The 20,029-nt window shown below is 34.7% G+C and overlaps 1 protein-coding gene across 6 annotated transcripts in view; it reads right to left on the bottom strand.

The window, feature by feature from the left end:
* USP47 (ubiquitin specific peptidase 47) overlaps positions 1-20,029 on the bottom strand; it is a 103,431-nt gene that overhangs the window by 43,010 nt on the left and 40,392 nt on the right. For all 6 annotated transcript variants that reach the window (XM_044929528.1, XM_006055229.4, XM_025266655.2 and 3 more), the window contains 6 exons: positions 19,905-20,018; positions 17,730-17,868; positions 12,864-12,960; positions 10,666-10,811; positions 10,054-10,133; positions 7,510-7,659 (listed from right to left, as the gene is read on the bottom strand). In XM_044929528.1, the coding sequence (XP_044785463.1) occupies positions 7,510-7,659; positions 10,054-10,133; positions 10,666-10,811; positions 12,864-12,960; positions 17,730-17,868; positions 19,905-20,018 (726 nt within the window). The remainder of the gene's footprint in view (positions 1-7,509; positions 7,660-10,053; positions 10,134-10,665; positions 10,812-12,863; positions 12,961-17,729; positions 17,869-19,904; positions 20,019-20,029) is intronic.

Genomic DNA, 20,029 nt, shown 5'->3' with positions numbered 1-20,029 from the left:
AATTTTACTTTGATTTATTGATAGTGCTTCTGAGTGTACCAACTCTGGGAGCTGGCAATGGACAGGGAGGCCTGGTGTGCTGCAGTTCATGGGGTCACAAAGAGTTGGACACGATTGAGCAACTGAACTGAACTGAACTGACTGTATCTCTTTTTCAGTAGTTGCTCTACATGTTATATTACATACACAAAACTTTTAGTCTATCAGTCCCATTCTTTTAACTGTTCAAGTGAAGTACACTTTGTCTTTTTACCTCTGTCTTTTTACCTCTTCCCATTTTGTAATATAATTGTCTTAAATAGTTCCTTTACATATATTTAGAATCACACCAGAAAGTATGATTCTAAATTTTGGTTATTAAAAGTGTGATTATAATTTTGGTTCAAGTATCAAAGATAATTTAGAAAACTCAAGAGGAGAAGGAAAGCCTATTGTAGTACCCTAAGTTTTGCAAGATTGCTGGGAGAAATATCAATAACTTCAGATATGCAGATGACACCACCCTTATGGCAGAAAGTGAAGAGGAACTAAAAAGCCTCTTGATGAAAGTTAAAGTGGAGAGTGAAAAAGTTGGCTTAAAGCTCAACATTCATTCTGGCTTACTTCACTCTGTATAATAGGCTCCAGTTTCATCCACCTCATTAGAACTGATTCAAATGTATTCTTTTTAATGGCTGAGTAATACTCCATTGTGTATATGTACCACAGCTTTCTTATCCATTCATCTGCTGATGGACATCTAGGTTGCTTCCATGTCCTGGCTATTATAAACAGTGCTGCGATGAACATTGGGGTACACGTGTCTCTTTCCCTTCTGGTTTCCTCAGTGTGTAATGCACGATACTGGATGCTTGGGGCTGGTGCACTGGGACGACCCAGAGGGATGGAATGGGGAGGGAGGAGGGAGGAGGGTTCAGGATGGGGAACACATGTATACCTGTGGTGGATTCATTTTGATATTTGGCAAAACTAATACAATTATGTAAAGTTTAAAAATAAAATAAAATTAAAAAAAAAAAAAGCTCAACATTCAGAAGACAAAGATCATGGCATCTGGTCCCATCACTTCATGGGAAATAGATGGGGAAACAGTGGAAACAGTGTCAGACTTTATTTTTGGGGGCTCCAAAATCACTGCAGATGGTGACTGTAGCCATGAAATTAAAAGACTCCTTGGAAGGAAAGTTATGACCAACCTAGATAGCATATTCAAAAGCAGAGACACTACTTTGCCCACAAAGGTCCATCTAGTCAAGGTTATGGTTTTTCCTGTGGTCATGTATGGATGTGAGAGTTGGACTGTGAAGAAAGCTGAATGCCAAAGAATTGATGCTTTTGACCTGTGGTGTTGGAGAAGACTCTTGAGAGTCCCTTGGACTGCAAGGAGATCCAACCAGTCCATTCTAAAGGAGATCAGTCCTGGGTGTTCTTTGGAAGGATTGATGCTAAAGCTGAAGCTCCAGTACTTTGGCCACCTCATGGGAAGAGTTGACTCATTGGAAAAGACTCTGATGCTAGGAGGGATTGGGGGCAGGAGGAGAAGGGGACGACAGAGGATGAGATGGCTGGATGGCATCACCGACTCGATGGATGTTGAGTGAACTCCGGGAGTTGGTGATGGACAGGGAGGCCTGGCGTGCTGCAATTCATGGAGTTGCAAAGAGTCAGACACGACTGAGTAACTGAACTCAAGTGTTGCTTTCCGTGTTCTTTCTTCATTCCTAATGTTCCAATATGCCTTCCATTTATCATTTCCGATTTAGAGAATTTTCTTTAGCCATTTTTTAAAGGTAGGTCTACTAGTAACAAATTTTCTCAGGATTCCCTCATCCAAGAAGGTCTTGATTTCCCTTTCATTTCTGAGTAATATTTCTGCTGTGTATAAAACTCTAGTTGACGGCTCTTTTCTTTCAACACTTGAAAAATGTGCTACTTCCTTCTGACCTTCATAGTTTTTGATGACAGATCTGCTTATGAGAAACCAGATTGTTTTTCCCCCATAAAAAAGGTACCTTTTCTCACTCACTGCTTCCAAGATATTTTGTCTTTCCTTTTCAAAAGTCTAATTATAATCGAACTTGATGTAAAGTTCTTTTGGCTTATCTTGTTTGTGGTTTGCTCAGCTTCTTGGATCTGCAGCTTTATGCCTTTTGCCAAATTTGGCAAGTCTTCAGTCTATTTCTTCAAGTGTTTTTTCAGCCCTGTCTTCTTTTTCTTCTCCTTCCAGGACTCCAATGACACCAATGTCAGACCTTTTGTTATAGTCCCATGGGTCCCTAAGGATTTTCACCCCCCACTGTACTTCTTCTGTTATTTAAACTGGGCAATTTATATTGTTTTATTGTCAGGTTCACTATACACTGTCTCTTCCATTCTGGTGTTGAGCCTATCCATTAACTTTTTAATTGTGGTTATTGCATTTCTCAGTTCTAAATTCCCATTTCATTTTTCTTTATATCTGCTATTTCTTCCTCAGGACTTTCTATTTTCTCATTTGTTCCAAGTGGGCTTAGGAACTTTCACTGATGTATTGGTTATTTCTATGATGGTTGTTTTAAAATATTTGTCAGATAATTCTAACATCTGTCACTGCTCCCTCTGTAGCCTCCACTGATACCACAGGTAGGAGGGGGATAGCCTCCCTATCTGGGAGGTGGGAAGTGGTAAAAGTCCTGACTCTCATCTAGGCCTCCTCTAACATTACTCCAGTGGGAAGGGAAAGGAACACCTTTTTACTATTAGGTGGGAAGTGTAAGGCTAGGCTCTCCACATGGTCTCTAACAACAATTAACCACAGTAAAAGGAGAATGGCAGTGGGGAGGTTTAGTACTGCCCAGGAGGGAAGAATCTTCTGGCTCCTAGTCAGTCTTCTCTGAAATCACCCCAGCAGGGGGTTGGAGCGCCTTGTTACAACTTTGAGGCTCCCGACTCAGCGTTGGCTGACATAGGTTAGGGTTAGGGCCACAATCTTTCTGGTAGTGTCTGGCTACTGCACAGCAGTTACTGGCTAAGTTTTGTGCCTTGCCAGGCTGTCCTTTCCCCAGTCTTTTGGCTAGAGACAGCAGACTTATTAGTCTGTGCTATTTGCTATTTTCAGCCTACCAGCATCTTCAGCTCCAAATTTGGGATACATTAGGCAAAAAGAAAACCCAGGGAACTCACCCCATGTCATTCCTTGAGTCCTGAGGTCCCTAGTCTTTATGCCTTTTCTCCACCTTTCAGAGTCTTCTTATGTTTATTTTATATATAATGTTCAAGATTTTCAGTTGTTTAAGCGGGAGGAATAGGGCAATGTACATCTACTCCATCATCCTGAAAGCAAAAGTCCCCACTTTTTAAACTGGTTCCCACTATGTTCAACCACACAAATTCCTGGAAAAATGAGGGTAGAGTCCATGGAAGAGAGTTTTCTTTATGTGATGCTTACATACTTGGACAAATTTGGACTACTCTACCAACCAAATGAGTTATGTGACCAAGCCAGCCATATAAGAATGTCCAAATTACCTGTTAAATCAGGGTAGGACTTATGATATAAACGTGTCTAAACTAAGTATCTGGAACACTTATGATTTCACAAATGCTTATGAATTTAATGATTTTCTATTCAAAACTTTAAGATGGTCATTAAATTGTGTTTACTTAGGGAACAAAGGTCTTTCACCTAATCTGATCTTTCCCAAGACACTACAAGGACCCATACAGCCAAATCCAGTTTTAGACTTTTGAACACATTTTGACATAATAAACAGATATTTAAATGTACTTACCCCCAAAGAGAATAAAACTATACTAATAAAAATGGCCTAGAATAGTATCTACCACTGAATAAGCAACTCAATAAAACTACCTATAAAAAGATAGTGTTTAAAATTTACTATTAAGTAGAATGCTCTCCTCTAGTTAATGTTAAACATATGAGGTTATACCATTTAGATCTTCTTAAAATAATACACTCTCAAATATGCTTGCAATAAGCAGATTCAAGGTTTCTTTGATTATAAAGTTTGGAGAGACTGATTTTATGTAGACAGTTCTAATTACCTAATAAATCAGTGAGAATCAAGTTTTTAAAAATATTAATGTAAGTAATCTTTTGGCTGATATTATTTTTTCAGGATTAATAATAAGACATGTAAAATAACAGGAAATTAGAAACATATTATTTTAGTATTCTCATTCCCTCCAACATTACAAGGACATAAACATTAATGTAACAAAGTAGATATTTCCTTAAATCACCTTAATCTAATACAGAGCTCCACAAAATACCCTAGAATATTTTGTGAATATGTTCCTCAGAATCCTAGTATCCTTTGAAATACTAACAGATGTCCCACAGAGAAAAGGTTGGTTAATTTCTCTATTACAGGAACACGGAGGGCACTTAAAATTAAATGTGCATTGTAAAGTTCCCAAAGAGTATTACAGTTACACAGTTTCCCAATTTTATTTAATCAGAAGTCTTCTTCCAAACATCTATTAAACCTATTGGAGACTAGTGCTGAACAAAACTCAATTTGAGAGACAGAATAGCAGCAGAACCCTTTACACTACTTGGACAGATAAAATGGAGACCACAAACTTAAAATAATTACAGTTATAACAACTAAGAAATAATTCAATAAAGAAAACATTAGGATGAAAAGCTGTTTTAAAAACTATACAGGCAATTTTTAGCACTTATTTAAAAATTAGTCTGCTATCAATCATGCTGAAAAATAACCAAAGTTATATATAGATGTTATAATGATACATTAACTAAGTGGCAACTCCATTCTTACTTAATTTTAAATATTACTCTCAAGTTAATTTATTTAAATATGGAGATAAAACAATTCAGAAACTGGGTGTTTCAGACGAAGTTAAGAGACAAACAAAAAAACCTCTTATTTTTAACAGAATTTCATACTTACTGATCTGAAATTAAATACCAAGTGTTAACCACAGTGAATACACATAACTACTGTGGCTCAGTAAACAGAATATGTAATAAGCAAAACACATAACCACCAATGCTGTGTATGAAGGTAAGTGTATGTGTGTACATATGTGTGCATGTAGTCAAGTATGTTTGTGTATGTATGTATAAACAGCCAATAAGGCAAATATACTAAGACCACTAGTAAGAGTAAGAAAATAAATTTTAAAAGAGTTCAACTTAAATTAAGGCCAAATATTATAACAGTCTGGACAACATTTTATAATGCTTCTTTTAACTAGATATTTATAATCCACATTTACACTGAATTCTTTTTAAAACACATAGCACTAACAAAATACACAATGGCAAGCAGTGATATAACACTAAATTTAGATGTTATATGATGATTTCTGCAGTTTAAGAAGTGTAGGTTGTAAGTTTGAATTCAGAAAATAAAGGGAAATCACTTACCTTTAACTAAAGTTCTCTGAAGGTAGTATCCTCCTTAGAACCCCTATCTTGGGTAGTCTCACCTGCTGTAATTTCCCTCAAGAGACTCCAGCAAAATCTACGAAGTTTTAGGTTCCCTTCTGCAAGCCCTATTAGCGCATGTGTGTATAAACCTGCTTACATCCTGCTTCATAGATGTAATTTTCAATTTCCACTGAATAATCACCACCACCATCATCCATATATCAATGTAGGATAGAATTGGAGAATTCCATTCAGAAATGTGACTTTTTTCACTTCTCCAAAAGTATCCTCCAATTCACTTCATTGCTGTGTCTGTAACGTACTGAGGAGAGTGGTAACAATTCAGCAGGCAAATAATGAAAAAGATTCAGCTATTTTTTTATAGCTGAATACTCAAGTATTATATTTGCTAAATATTCAAATATTATATTCCAACATAACACAAATAAAACTAACTTCCTCAAAATTCAATGAATATGTAAGAAAAAAACTAACATATACATGAAAAATCTTACATAAAAATATTTTCATAAATAAAGTAGAAAAAACAGTGTACATCACTTGGGACTACTGAACACTTCCCTAGTACATTTCCTTTAAAGAAATGCCAAAGTTTTAAAATTAGTTAGGAGATAATCCACTGAAAGATAAATCTTAACAATTTTTATGTCTCTTCTACCTTAAACTTACAAAATAAAGTAAAAACAAAACAAAAATGAAAAATAAAACTAGCCACTCAAGCCAAGGCCAATCTCATATATCTAGAATGGCAGTTTACAAGGGTATTATTAAGTACTTAACAGAATTTTTTAAATCTGTTCAGGAAGCTGACTGAATCACTATATCGTACACCTGTAACTTACATAATATTGTGCAGTAACTATACTTCAATAAAAAGAAAAACGTGCACTTAAAAAAACCAAAGGAGGCCAAATCTTCCCCTATCTCGGAAAGGCCTTTTACTGTGGATTCCCACTGACTGATCCTGTAACTTCTTACTGTTACTGCCTGACAGTCATATAAAAATAGGAGAAAAAAGCAAAGGGTATCAATTGTCCTAGAGACTACTAAATCACAGTTGAAACGCTATATTAGAGGCTAAAGTATGGACTAGTTTTAAGAACACTGATTTTACCTGCAAGCCACCATCAGCCTGACTGCAGCATAAGTAAGATCATCATGATGAAATTTGACTCTTTCAGATATCTTAGCTGTGAAAGTTTTCCCTGACTCATAATAGGCTTGAATGAATGTTTCTAAATTCTAATTTTAAATGTCAATTTAACTCCTTCCATGACTCTCCTTTTGTATAAGCAATTAAATACACAAATGTAAGGATAAAATACAATAATAAAATTACCAAAAAGCAGTTAAAAACAGAGAACAAAAGGAGAAATGAGAAAATCTTAATCACCCAATTTGATGATATATAAATAAGCTAATTATATATAATTCGGATTCTTCAAATTATCTGTGCTTATAAAATGCCTGGGTCATTTTAAAATTAAATTTTAGAAGAGGAATACTTTTTCAAACAATATGGTCTGTGTTTGTCTTAATAACTAGAGGTTATTCTTCTCACAAAAGTATATGGAACAAAACAGCACTCTCAAAACAAAAAAGTACTTTCCAAAAAAAAAAAAAAAGTAACAACAGCCGTATTTATAGGAAATTCCCTGGCAGTCCAGCGGTTAGGACTCTGCACTCTCACTGCCAAGGGCCCAGTCAATGCCTGACTGGTAAAACTAAGACCCCACAAGCCACCTGGCAAGGCCCCCCAAAAATAAATGTTAAAAAGTAGCATTTATAAAATAGACTGTTTATAGAGGTTTAAAAAAAGATAAAGTGAAATAATCTAGTCACTTCTACAAAAGAGTAAAAGATTGAGCCATGAGGCAGTACATTTGTATATACTACTTCTCTTAAACATGCACTATTAGGACTCACTGAAGGGTCAAAAATCTTCTAGATCTTGCTAGTTTAAATGCAGGAATGACTAACAACCCAAGAAGGTGTGTCTAGGATGATACTTACCTTAGGATATATTATATCACTGTGCTATTATGTATTCTGTGTATGGATACACAAGCAGTCAGCGGAAAGGTACACACCACACTAGCAAAGGCTTGGCTGGACCCGTAAGGCCGGATGACCAATGGAATATCAAGGTATGTGTCGATTCTCCAACCCTCATAGCCACATTCCAGACATCTCACGTAGTCCTTCAGCTTGCCTTGGTACAGTTCATTTATAAGATCAGCCTAAAAATAAGAACATTTGAATTTTTAAAGGGTTCCTTTAAAATTAGTTAATACTTTATGCCTTTGAGAATGAGTTTCAAAAGGATATTGATTCTTACTGTTGAAGTTTTAGAAAGCTTTAAGATTTATCTAATCTAAAATTCTATAGAAAAAAAAATCAAAGCTTAACAAAGACAAAATAAGAATGTGCAAAAATGAACTATTTCAATTCTCATATCACTAAAAATCCCACTATTAAAATGTTTTGTTGAAATTAGTTATCAACTAACTTTACTACTAAGCCCCATATTATATTAATTAGGATGGGAATAAAGCACAATCCATCATTTTAGGCATACTGACAATCACACAGCTAAATAACTGGCTCTACAGCTTTACATATACATATCATTATTTTCACAATAATATGTTCTGATTTCTAAAATCATATCCTCTATCTCAAGGTACAAATAAAACTTTTCTCAGTAATACACATAAAATAATTTGAAGGGAAAATATACTGTTCTTTAAATGAATATAAATTTAAAAAGAAACCTTAAACTCCATCTCCCTCAATATATCCTCACCTAGAAAGAATGAATCTCTCACCTACTCCCCAAACTTAAGTCAACTGGGGGCTACTCTGACCCAAAGGAGACAGGTAACTCCCTAAGTAAGGACCCTCCGTGTGAATGTCTTGCCTAAAGATTCCTGTACCAAAACTTGGGAACGCAGAAGGAATGCCCCAGCTGGTCTTAATAAAATTGATGACCCACAAACAGACCTACGAAAAAGAAATATCCCCTAATACCATCTGCATAAGGTTACAAAAATACAATCCTATAGATTATGTAGAGAATCTAGATCACTAAATGAATGTAAATTTTTTCCAATATTTCTTAAGTAAGAATAGGTTAAGAAGGAAATCAGTTTGCCTCTTTCATAAATTTATACCTCTTCAAGTATTGAGGATTTATAAGCCTTCAAACTAGGATCTACCATAACTGTCTGCGTTAATATTGTTTGTTTAATGAAGCCTTCTTCATTAACCTGCTCCAGCTATATCTGATTGTCTTCTCGGAGAGGGCATTTCTAAGTGTTTCAATCTAGTGTTTTTCAAAGAGTTTTGCTAGCACAAAACTTTTTACCCACAGTAAAAAAATAATTTACATTGCAACCTAGTACATGTAACTGTAACAAAAGTGGCATAAAACAATACTTACCCTTACTATGTGGTGCTTCTCTTATATCTATTTTATTCCTTTTTGAAAAAAAAAAAAAAAAAAAAAAAAGTGCTGTGTAGATTCACTAAATTAATCTCATAAATGAATGGACTGCAATCTAGTTTGAAAAACTCTAGTCCGAGCCATCAGACTATACATCCTCCGGGCTACCCTCCAGACTCCTCTTTTGGCCTCCAATGATCTTTTATCACTACACTTAGTATAAACCGGCCTCGGTAATAAGTCCTGAGCCTCATTCAGTTCAGCCTTAGGCCTCATTCCAATGATATATCTAAAGTTCTCCCACTTTTAATCTGTTCCTCCTTCCACTGGATTTAAGAATAGGGTCAGATTAACAAGGATCCTAAATGTGAAAGGGCTTCCCTGGTGGCTCAACTGGTTAAGAATCCACCTGCAATGTGGGAAACCTGGGCTTGATCCCTGGGTTGCAAAGATCCCCTGGAGAAGGGAATGGGTACCCACTCCAGTATTCTGGCCTGGAGAATTCCATGAAATGTATATAGTCCTTGGGGTTGCACAGAGTCAGACATGACTGAGCATCTCTCACGAAGTGTGAAAAGCATGAATATACCTCACTGGTCAAAAAGGTAATGCTAGATGAATATACTTTACAATGTATACTTTATGTGTTACAGATAAGACACTGAATTTACTTAGCATCTATCTGAAAATACTGTTCAAAAATCACCCCTAACACACACACACACACACACACAAACGAATTACATAGTTTTCAAGGCAATGGCACCCCACTCCAGTACTCTTGCCTGGGAAATCCCATGGATGGAGGAGCCTGGTAGGCTACAGTCCATGGGGTCGCTAAGAGTTGGACACGACTGAGCGACTTCACTTTCACTTTTCACTTTCATGCATTGGAGAAGGAAATGGAAACCCACTCCAGTGTTCTTGCCTGGAGAATCCCAGGGACAGGGGAGCCTGGTGGGCTGCCGTCTCTAGGGTCGCACAGAGTCGGACACGACTGAAGTGACTTAGCAGCAGCTAAAAAGAGACCATCTAGATCACAGGGCCCAACCTCCTTAAAGATGAGGAAACTCTCAGTACTTTAACAACTGGACTAATGCCCAAGTTTTAAAACATTCCAATAAAATAAAGTCACTTTAAGGAATTAATACTTTATTAGACAATACTCTCAACTTGAGAGATAAATTACCTGTTCTGTTTGTTTCCATTTCTGTTCCAAAGCATCAAACATGACTCTGCACAGTTCTTGTACATCATGCTGCTGCCAAGCTATTTTAAGATAAAATTTAATTAAAAAGAGCTATTAACTTAGTGTAATGAAATATTAGTTTGTTGTTTAAAAGCAAATTGTCAGAAATACGGGAAAATCTACACAAAATAATGCTAGATTTAAAAAGAACACAAAATATACATTAGAATCATAAAAAGGCAATCATATGAAAAAGAACCAAGAGAGCTCAATATTTTATAAGCAGTATAGGCTTTATGGTGCTACAATATTTGCCATTTTTATTATTTTTCACTGTAGAGTCAAGAAATATGTTAATAAATATCTAAGCTAACACATTAAAAAAAATTTAAGTACATAAAAATAGAGTATAACCAAACTTATTTTACAAGATAGTTTTAATGGATCAAAAACTTATGCCTTGGAGCTTAAATTTTAAAAATAAGCTATTTTTAAACACCAACCAAAAAGCAATGAAAAGGTAAAGTAAAGATGTTAATATGTTGTTTATAATACAGTCTCTCAAGTTCCTTTGACTATTGCAAATACTTATCATTACAAGAGAATTAGTACCCTCACTACTATCCCATCCAAAGCTCCTTGTAACATCTGTGGTTTCAATTGCTCTCTTTTTGCTGGTTTGTAACAAAACAAAAAGCCTCTGAAGTTGGTATGGGATACTTGTCACTGGATCTTCTTCAGATTCTTCAAATTCCCACCTATTGGAATGAAATGTTTGAGAATTATTCATAACATATTTTTATTCTTTAGAGCATAACTAACATTAAGACCACAACAAATGTAAATTTTTAACTCTGGGGATTTTACAGAGCTTGGGTATTAACTAAAGCAATTAATATCTAAAGAAATATTCTAATTCATAAATTTAGAAAGCAATTTAGGCAACATGAATAAAAGGCAAAGGTTATTTAAGAGTAATCGCTGAACGCGAACCTGGTCAAGATCCTTGTCCCAATTATTAACTCACAGATAACAGAGGTAACAAAATATTAAATGACACTATGGCATTTGACCATCAAAATCCAAACTGTGGAAAACTATAGGACAAATGCCATCAGTTTTTGATACACATATATATTTCCAAGGAATAAATTGCAATGTGGAAAAAGATCAAAGGGAATAAAAAATAGATTAAATAGGTTAAAAGACTTGTCAATTTCAATACACAGATCTTGTTTGGATCCTGCTTTGAATTGTTTAAAAAAGATATTATGAAGCAATCAGGGAAATTTTAGCAGTGACCTAAGATATAATTTACAGGTGATATGGTTAGGTATGTGCTTCCAAATAATCAGAATGGGGGATTATAGACGAAAAAGATTGATCATGAGTTGATAATATCCAAAGTTGGGTGATGGGTACAGAGGAATTCATTATACCATTTCACTATTTTTTTTAGTATGCTGGAAATTTTCCATAATTCATGCCCACATACCTAAAGTGGTAGGTTCTTTCTGGCTGCTACATAACAAGTGAAGAGAATAAACAAACGGAACCCTATCTTTCATGCTAGTCCTATCCTGTCTGTAGTCCAACAAAGTCCAGCCTTTTAAGGGAGCCATCCTTTCTTTAGTTCTACATGATGAACTTACTCATTTTTGCTCTTGAAAGTCCTCCTGTCTATAACGTCCTCTTAATCTTCTCTACCTGGCCAAACCATACCTATCTTCACGATGACCTCAAGTTCTACTTGCTCTGCTAAATAAGCCACTTCTCCAAGTTTCGTTAATCTCTCTTCTCTCTAAACTCTCATGGCATTAAGTCATCCCTAAATGTTATTTCAACTACTTTAAAAAATACATATATTACTACTGTGAAGAGATCTGTGAATTACTTAAGAACAAAGACCTTATTTCTAACTTTATCTATCAAGCATCCACATATAAACACTGGGTAACAAACACCTGCCGAATGAAAAACATGTCAATTTTTTCAAGTAAATCCAGATGGTGAGCTTACATATGAATTTAATGGTAATATAATGTTGTTTGTAGTATCAAAAGTTCCAAAAGTACTTTAGATACTGTATTTATTTAGTACTTTATTACTGTAAATATTTACAGTAATTACAAAGGTGTTTCTCAGAAGTAACACAAAAAGGAGGAAAAAAATCAGTTTATCTGTACTTTAAAATGTCAAAAAATAAAAGTTATGGATATTGTAAAGAAATATACAAGAGTGTATTACATGTATTATAATAGGATACTCATAAAAACAAATGTCTGACTTTAGGGTTTATTTAAATATGGATATATACAAACATATATACACACAGTCTTTTAAAATACACACACACATAAAACACAGAACAGTTGCATTATAGTTTAATTAAAAACAAAATTTGCAAGTTTAAAAAGGCAACTTTGTTTCTTAAATTGAGATGTGGAGGAAAAAAAGAATATGGTTTACAAATTCATATTATCTCCAAAAGTATATAACATACTTCTTCATAAAGGCATTCAAGCTAAAAGCAAGGGAAGCTTAAATATAATAATTTATCTTAAACATAAATCTTATCAATTTTATCCTGTTGCTGTCTATACATTTCTGATTCTCTCCCCCCACAAATTTTTCATATGCCTGCCTCTCATAAAATCCTTTTCTTATTTACTATTCAAGGTATGTTTTAAGAAGTGAGAAATGCCCCAAACTTAACAAAGAAATGCAACAAGGTAAATAGATTTAATTAGTTAAAAGTTGTATTTCATTCTTAAATCAATTTTATTGATAGAATTTTTTTGAATACTCACTTATATAACGCATTCCTAAATTCAGGAGTCATAAAAAGTGTTTGCAAAAGGCTATTCAAATAGCAAGTCATTGCTTGGTTTACTAATCCCACATATCCTTAAAAAAACAAATACACAAATATAAATCAGCATTTATGTAAAAAAATTAACAAAAAGAAAACTTAACAAGAATTTAATACACAGTAAAAATTAAGAGATTAAGGTTATAATTGGAAATTATTTCAATTTTTTTCAATAATACCTAAGAAAGACATTTTGGTCAATATATGCACTATGTAAACTTTATTTCTCAGAGAAAGTCAGGATCTCTGGACATGCAGTTATATGTCCAGAGATATACATAGATATTACATAGCATTTAATAAAATTTTAAGAGTTACATTTAATATAGTATTTTGTGACAAAAATAAATCTTTGTTCCCCAAATCTAAAAGCTGTGTATTAAAATGGAAAAAGTATATACATATTCACTTTAAATATCATATACACCCAAAATATGAAGACAGTACTGAACCAGTTCACCAGGCCCAGTAAACCAATTTCTACCAATAATTAATAACATAAGATATATTCACTGTATACAAACTCAGAGGACTTCCGCTGTTGTACACACCCATGAAGTATGAAACCCTATGGATCAGCACGCCATGCAGAGTGGCTATTAAAGTAAGAAGAGAACTCAGAGATGGAAGAAGAGACTTGAGAGAAAGGGAAAAGGAAAGGAGTAACTTAGATGCATTCAAAATTCAAATGAACTATTTAAGTACTTAACTTTATATACCTAATTAGAAATGATTACCACTGTTGAGAATACTTTTGGAACTTCTCCTTTGAAATAGGATTTAGGCCCAGTTTATGAGGTATGCATACACACACAAACATATCAGCCTCATCATTTTATTATACCTTATTATTTGAGTAAAATGTGGTAAACACATTGTCTAATAATTAAATTTATTTACTCCCACTTTATACTGAAAGACTTGGTTATCTCAAAAAATCTTAAATCTTTTCTCAATACATGCCAAAGGCATTCACTGAAGCTCTCTGAAATACATTTTTCAATTTTCCAAGAATTAACAAAAATATCTTTTGTTAGTAAGACAGTGGCAAACTTTGTAGACAAACGATATTGCTAACTAAGGTGATGGAAAAGATCAGCAAATACAGAATGACCTTTGATTCAGTTGTGGAAAAGAGGAATAGATTCCACACTATCTGCACTTGTACAATTCTAAGAACAGACCAAGTAGTTGCCTATCTTTTACTCTGGACTAAGGTTCAAGCTTTGATTTCTAATGCCTTCATCTTTAAGAATACTGTGAACACATGTCTATATATTTACTCAACATTGTTATATAATTATAAACTGCTTCAATTCCTAATCAACATGTGCCACCTGAGTTGTTCTTATAGCATACTGTCCTTAATCCTTATTACAGCTTTTAATTCACTGATCTATAATCGTTTATTTATATATGTTCCCCAACAGTGAGGGGAGGAGTCAAATATAATTTCTCTCTCTATCCTACTACTTAGCACAGCAGCAGGTACCCATGAGGGAGAAGGGAATATGACTTACAAGCAACACAAATCTATAAGCTACTTGAACTGATAATGGATTCTTTCCCACAAACAACAGCACTTGAGCAAGGAGACCCAGTTGTTCTGCACCTGCTCAGCTGCCTGGGATTTCTTCTTTTCCACCTCCTTCCCCAATTCCTCCATAGTCAGGGACAACCATTCTACCAGTAGCCTTAAAAGGCAAAGTACTGTCAAGGTACTACTGTCTTTTGTGTACCCTAAGATCAATCATAACCATTTATTTGTGACCTTGTTTCCCTTCCCTGGGCTTAAAAAAGAGTGGCAGGGGGAGGGGTCTAAGGGAAGGTGGGATAATAACAATTTTTCCACTGCTCTTTATTTTACCACTAGCAATAACAATCAAATAGAAATGTATGGTCTTCTGTACTTCATTTAGCACCATATTTAACAGAATGACCAGTTTGTCAAATAAAAGTACTATTATTTTCCAAAAGTATGAAGGCTTTAGTGAGATTAAAAAGATAAAATGCTACAGAACTAATAGGAATCTTCTGTCATTATGAGAACTACTATCAAGTGGGCCCTCGATCTGAAATAGTCATGAGTCAATATTGTAAGTATAAGTCAATAAGGGAAGAAAACATAAGAACATATGCCATTCTGTACAGAACAATAACAGAGAGCAAACACAGAAAGAAATCCTGAACAGAACCAATAAGAAATGAGGGAGAACTCTACAAGGCCAAATGAAGTAGAATGAAACTGGCCAACTCAAAGTAGATATAAAGAAAAGAACTGTTAAAGAAACTGGCCAGGGAAAGATATCTCGGATTTAAATGGTAGAACACTTCAGTCACTATTAATCACCTGCGAGTCCAATCAGCCTTCAATCCACTCCTTAGTTTTTTAAGTGCCCCCCACTTCCAACCATCTCCCATTAACAGTAATTGGCCACCAGAAGGAATTAGTAGGCAAGGAGACAAAAAAGAATAAGTCTCCAACCTCACTGAATTATGGAGAGAAGTGTTCCTGCAGTTGTGAGTTGAAATCATGAAAGCATTTTTCAATGAAGACATTTTGTGCATTTCAATAAATTCTTAAGCAAAATGCCAATAGTCACTAACAAACAGTTTTTGAACAGCAATTCGTTTGGATGTATATAGACCGTTCTAATTCAGAAAGGCAGTACTCCAGAACACTGAAGGAAAATGTACAAGTAGGGAAAAGAGCGGAGTAAAACTGTGTGAGGAATGATAGTTGGAAACGAAGACTATGATTACATGGCAATGTATATCAAAGTCCTATAAAAATATTTTTAGTAAATTTCAACTTAAGTGATTCAATTTCTAGAAACTTACCCTAAGGAAATAATCATAGATGAATATTAAAACTTACAATAATGTTCATTATAACATCAGTAATAATTATAGTTTAAATATTTAAATCATATAATGAAACACTACTTTTTAACCATTTAAAACCCATACTAAAATACTACTTAATACTGAAAAATGCTTCTCATACATTACATGAAAAATATATATTAAAACTCTGCTCATAACAATTTCCTCATTTTCTTGAAAGCATTCAGATGAAGGAAAGAGAAGACAAAAATAAGCAAAATCATTAAAGCAGTTTCTGTTAATTATACTGTCAGAAATTTCCACTTTTTTCATTTACAATATGACAATGAATATGTATTACATTCATACAATCAGAGAACTTTTTTTTTTTTAAGTATACTTTAGTCTCTAGGAATTTACAGGCATCAGAGAGCTATACATTATTCAGTACAAAGCAGGAGTTCTGTAAATACTTCTTGCATAAGGACTGAGCTGGTTGTCAGAATATACAGCAAAAATTTCAAGAATCCTGACTTGTTAATTCTGGAACTTTCTCAAAGTATTTCAATTATCTTATAAAATCTAAGGGTATTTATTTAAAACAAAATGCAATTTATCCAGTCTACTCAATAGTAACTAAATCAGTATTTTGGGAGTAATGCCTCAGAACCTACATTTTTAACAAGTATCCCAAAATGATTTTTAAAGAAATAAAATTTTGAGAATCACTACTCTTGACAGTGTAATGAGAAGCAGCTTTCTTATTTGCTATTATCTGAAATAAAAGATACTTTCGCATTCTCTTTTATTCTTGGTAGTTTGCTGCAAAAAGTTCTATTTATATAAATTGATCGTAAATACCAAACCTGACCAGTTTTTACTATTTCCAGAACAAATATGCCATTAAGCCTATACAAATGCTTAGCTGGGAGTAAATTATTCTATATTTCAATTACGAAATATAGTAAGTGGGAAGACTACAGAACACATTAAAACAAAACCTACATGTAATTATATATTTCTCTTTTTATACTAGATGAAAGTGAAAGTCACTCAGTCGTGTCCGACTCTTTGCCATCCCATGGACTATACAGTCCATGGAATTCTCTATGCCAGAATACTGGAGTGGGTAGCCATTCCCTTCCCAACCCAGGGATCGAACCTAGGTCACCTGCAATGCAGGCGGATTCTTTACCAGCTGAGCCACCAGGGAAGCCCTTATACTAGATAATTGTGTGTTATATTTACAATCATTTCTGTTTTGAAATTCTAAGAGTAAACACTCTGAAGTCATACCTAGCATGAAATAACATTAACTAGCTGTACAATCAAAAGCAAAATGATATGTAAAATGATTGAGATTACATTTTCAGTCAAGATTACATTTTCAGTCTTATATATAAATAAAAAATTGAATAAATAAAGCAATTCTATTAGTTCAAAAAATTGAAAAAAATTCAAAAATTTGTTAGTTTTAAACATAACATATTCAGAGATAAGCTAGCAGGAATTTTTTAATTACATGATTAATGTCAAACATATGATTAGATTAAAGCAGAACATAACACAGTAGTTCTAATAAAATAAGCCTGACCCATTTGTTTCCACATGAAAGTTATCTCCGTAAATCTACTGTAATCCACACAGACAGATATTATACATTCCTTTCCAGAGGAAGTAAACTTCAAAAACCTAAGATTAAATTCAACATAAAAGATTATCAAAAAGAAATGTCTTCTTTCAAAATCCAATTTGTTTTTTTTACTAAACGGTAGCAGTAATAATAAAGATAAAATAACAAGGAGACGAGGGAAAGGGAAACCATTCTTGCTCTAACTTTGCTTCTGCTCACTAGTGATCTTCTTTTGGGTCTGAGTTTTCTAATCCATAAAATGAGAAGATTAGGTTTAGATTGCTAAAATTATTCTAGGTTTAATGCTCTATGATTTTATGAAAATACAACAATCATAAATCTTACCAGTTTCTGATTTATTCAAAATAGATGAATAGGAGTAGCTTTGGCTGACATAATCACTGGTAGAGCCCACAGAACCTTCTCTTGGAAGTGGACCAATAAACTTGTCATGAACACTGTCATCCCCAGCACTGGAATCCTCCTAAAATATAGCATAACCAATATTTACTGAGTGGTAAATACTGCTAAAACAATGAAAAAAGGCATACTAACTCCTGAGGCAATGAAAAAGAGACAAGGCATTACCAGCACCATCAAGACATTCCCTGACTATTTCCTACAGGAAGGTCTGAAACGTGCCCAATAAAAAACACTTTAGAGAAATGCTTATGTCTCCTTCCAAAGTTCTTACTTTCTCAAATTTCTTTAATTCTTTTTCAATTTTGCTTAAATGAGAGAGATTTCTTACTAATCAATCAAAAGTACAGTTATGAACTCCTTGATGACAGAGTTTATCATTTATTTTTCTATCATCTTTGCTAAGTACGCCTGGAAGGTAGGGAATACTCAATAAGTACTGAATGAAATGGAAAGGTTCCTATTATCTCCAATAACAAACTTCCTATCAATGAGGAAAATGTGCAAAGGGAATAAAGGATATAAAATCAGCACAAGAAACTAACACAGAGTTGAAGAGTAATTACTAAGAATTTTAAAACAAGAATCCCCAAATTAATAGCTAGTTTAGTTACCCCAAATTAATAGCTAGTTTAGTTTCAGTGTTACTCAGACTAATCTAAATCTTCTCATGATGTCATAAAGATGACAGTGAGATTAAGGTAGTAGGTCAGCTCCAAAATCACTACAGATGGTGACTGCAGCCATGAAATTAAAAGATGCTTACTCCTTGGAAGGAAAGTTATGACCAACCTAGACAGCATATTCAAAAGCAGAGACATTACTTTGCCAACACAGGTCCGTCTAGTCAAGGCTATGGTTTTTCCTGTGGTCATGTATGGATGTGAGAGTTGGACTGTGAAGAAAGCTGAGCGCCGAAGAATTGATGCTTTTGAACTGTGGTTTTGGAGAAGACTCTTGCGAGTCCCTTGGACTGCAAGGAGATCCAACCAGTCCATTGTGAAGGAGATCAGCCCTGGGATTTCTTTGGAAGGAATGATGCTAAAGCTGAAACTCCAGTACTTTGGCCACCTGATGCAAAGAGTTGACTCACTGGAAAAGATGATGCTGGGAAGGATTGGGGGCAGGAGGAGAAGGGGACAATAGAGGATGAGATGGCTGGATGGCATCACTGACTCATTGGACGTGAGTCTGAGTGAACTCCGGGAGTTGGTGATGGACAGGGAGGCCTGGCGTGCTGCGTTCATGGGGTCGCAAAGAGTCGGACACGACTGAGCAACTGATCTGATCTGATATGAACATTTTCTGGTATTGCTTTGAAATGGATGCCCTATGCTTAACTACTTAACTACTGTCTATTATCCAGAGGGGCACTCTAATTCGCAACAGACTCCTAAATGAAAAGCATCAAACAGAAGAACTTTTCCTGAGGAAGTGTCATTAAAAAGAAGGGTTCTGACAAAGTCCATAAACTCTGTGAGCCTTAGTTTTACTCAGTCTGTAAATCAGAAGTTAAATCAGACCAGGTTTTTTCAATGAATGCCTCTCAAATTAGGAGTTACTAGATTCAATGATCACTAAAGCCACTCAACTAGACAGGAAATCCTATTGAAATATGAATTGCAGAAAACACTAAGAGAACAGAAATAAATCATATAACTTTACAAACTAGTCATTCTAAAAAGGGGAGGGGCGGGAGTGGGGGCAAAAACAACAGAGTAGCTAATTCTGGGGGTCTGTTTCTCTACCAAAATAGCAGAAAACCTGGCAAAAACTGCCAAAGATTTACAGCAGACAAGCAAATGCTTAACCAAAGAAAAGACCACTGAAACGCAGTAGGAGATCCTAGACCCATCCCCACCCTTGTAGTGGTGATGACCAGTGTGGCAAGAGACCGCACACAAACAAAGGTGCTACGGATACCCAGTGCAACCATATTAGCATACGTATTTACAACAAACCAACAGAAACCAGAAAAATTATTTATTATACACAAGTTGTGTAAAACACATCTCTCCTCTCTCCTTTGGAAAAGTGCTTCACAAACAGTAGGTGACAGTGCACAACAATTATGAGTACAGGGCTTTCTAAATAGTTTACCAGCAGTATCTGAGGCTGTTCACCATCTTTATCTGTCAAATGCAGAAAGTTCTTCTTTCCTGGCTCAAAATTAGCATCAAGAAGAGACTTATCACTGGTATGATCCAGTGGAGCCTACAGGTATT

This window comes from Bubalus bubalis, chromosome 16 (assembly GCF_019923935.1).
Source record: "Bubalus bubalis isolate 160015118507 breed Murrah chromosome 16, NDDB_SH_1, whole genome shotgun sequence".
NCBI classification, from domain to species: domain Eukaryota; kingdom Metazoa; phylum Chordata; class Mammalia; order Artiodactyla; family Bovidae; genus Bubalus; species Bubalus bubalis.
The sequence above is the reverse complement of the archived record's forward strand: the minus strand, read 5'-3'. Positions and strand labels throughout refer to the sequence as shown.